This window comes from Morus notabilis, unplaced genomic scaffold, assembly GCF_000414095.1.
Source record: "Morus notabilis unplaced genomic scaffold, ASM41409v2 Scaffold848, whole genome shotgun sequence".
NCBI lineage: Eukaryota > Viridiplantae > Streptophyta > Magnoliopsida > Rosales > Moraceae > Morus > Morus notabilis.
In genome coordinates, this window is record NW_010367943.1 from 335790 (window position 1) to 337913 (window position 2124).

Below are 2124 nucleotides of genomic sequence, written 5' to 3' on the forward strand. Positions count from 1 at the left end.
TAAGGTGGCGGCTAAATGATGGTGGAGCTAATGTACAATGATAAATAAACCGAAAGTAGTTTGATATTTAATCTCATTTAGGCACGCTGTCAAAATCGACTAAGGGGTTGTTCTTTTATAATTTTTGAGTTAGATAATTTAGGTATAGATTTTAAATTGAATTTGAATTATAATTTGAATTGAAGTTATAACTTGAGTTTGTGTTTGGTTGTGTACATTTGAGTTATGATTTGAGATAAGAATCTTTTTAAATTTGTGTTTGAGTGAGTCAAAACTTGAATTTGTACTTAAAATGCTGATGAAAAATTTTAATATGGTATATGGGTAGAGTTTTATTCGTCTTTTCATTGTCAACACATAAAAAAAATCATCTCAATCAGAATTAAAACGAAAAAGTTATAACATTTTTAAGAATAGAAAAAATATTGTTCATTAATTTGAGTTTGAGTTTCTGAACTCAAGTTGAAGGAGAAATTTTAATTCAAATTTTAATTCCAAACTCAAATTTAAATTTAAAAAAATATGAACTTAAATAAAATTGTAATTTGATTTACTTTTTTTTTTTAATTTTTAACTTAAAAAAAGAGTTAAAAAAAGAGTCGCGGAACAGCCTTAAAATTCTCTCACGGAATTTTGCAGAACCAATTAGCAGAGTGCCAAACTCTGTCCGAGCTCTTTTCCAAACGACACATACGCCAAGACCAATTGAGATGCAGATCTAAAACAAACCAATATTGAAGTAAAGAAAATTCAACGGATTTTTTTTAATATGCTTCCAAAAAAAAAACAAAAAAAAAAAGACAAAAAACTAGATAGTGAGACATACAAGGAAAAAAAAAAAAAAAAAGACGAAACAAGAGAAGTTCTCTCCTAATTAAATACAAGAGGATCATTCTAGGAGACTTGGATAGTCTAATTAAACAGAAATCTTTGGTTCTTCGTTAAAAAGGATCCTGAGAAAAAAACAAAAAAAAACAAAAAAAAAAAAAAAGCTATATACCACACTTGTTTTGTATGCAAATTTGTCAAGGAAGAAGACAGGCGGTGCGGCAGGTGGGACAAGAGGAGTGAGAAGACAACCATTGATGGATACAATTGTCATGGAAGCCATGGTTGCACCTCCCCATGACCCGAATTCCCTGCCCCTCCTCGAACTCCGACAGACAAATTGCGCATTCTGCCGCCGTCTCCGCCCCCGCCAGCTTCGCCTTTAACCCCGCCGAGTACAAAACCAGCGCGGGCAGCGCAGCCGCATTGCCCTTCTGCTGCGGCTCATGATGACCAACCCCAGTCATTGATTGGTGTTGCTGCTGCTGCTGTTGCTGCTGCTGCTGCGGCCGTTGGCCGCGGAGGAAGCAGCGTATGGCGGTGTTGAGAGCCAGCGCGCATATGAGCGCGCAGAGAAGGATGACGAGGATCATCGCCGCGTTGGCCTCGAAGTCCCCGGTGCCCGAGTAGGGCCGCCACCGGCAACTGTGGCCCTCGCATGACGTCGGTGTTGGCGATGTCAACGGAGGGGAGTGGCCGTGGATTGAGTGAGCTGGCGGCGGCGGGGTCAGTGGTGCAGGCAGTTCTCTCATTTTAGTTTTCTTTTTTTTTTTAAAAAGGTATGTTTTTCCTTCTCCTTTTCAGTTGATTGCTCAGAAAGAGATGGAGTTAGATAAAGGAAAGGAGAAGGGCTAAAAAGATTGCTTGGTGTTGGAGAATAGGATGATTTATGATCTTAAGGCAGCATGTAATGCATACGTGCACTAGAGGTTTACATAATTTTGTCATGTTTGTGAGCTGGTTTTGGAACCTCACTTTATTACTTTATTGTATACATTCCTTTACCACTAGCTTTTTTTTTTTTTTTTTTTTTTTTTTATACCTTATACAGTTTCGAGTCTCTTTTTCTTTTTAACATATTTCAGCAACTTATTAGGGCCTACCTTATTACACCAACGACAAAAGATGTCTAGACATCTACTGGACTTATTATGATGTGTTTCTATTGTGGGCACCCAGAAATCATGTCACGTAGTTTTCAATTGTAAATGAGTGCGTTTCTAATCCGGCAAAAACAAGTAAGGGCCTGTTTGGTTAAAATGTTTGAAACATGATGGTTAAATTTTTATGGTTTGA

The 2124-nt window shown here is 37.5% G+C and overlaps 1 protein-coding gene across 1 annotated transcript; it reads right to left on the reverse strand.

Moving 5' to 3' along the window:
* Positions 1–897: 897 nt before the first annotated feature.
* On the reverse strand, positions 898–1830 carry LOC21402793 (RING-H2 finger protein ATL79). The gene has a single exon (XM_024175917.1). It carries the CDS (start codon positions 1578–1580, stop codon positions 1026–1028), a length of 555 nt encoding a protein of 184 aa, XP_024031685.1. The 5' UTR covers positions 1581–1830; the 3' UTR covers positions 898–1025.
* Positions 1831–2124: the final 294 nt, after the last annotated feature.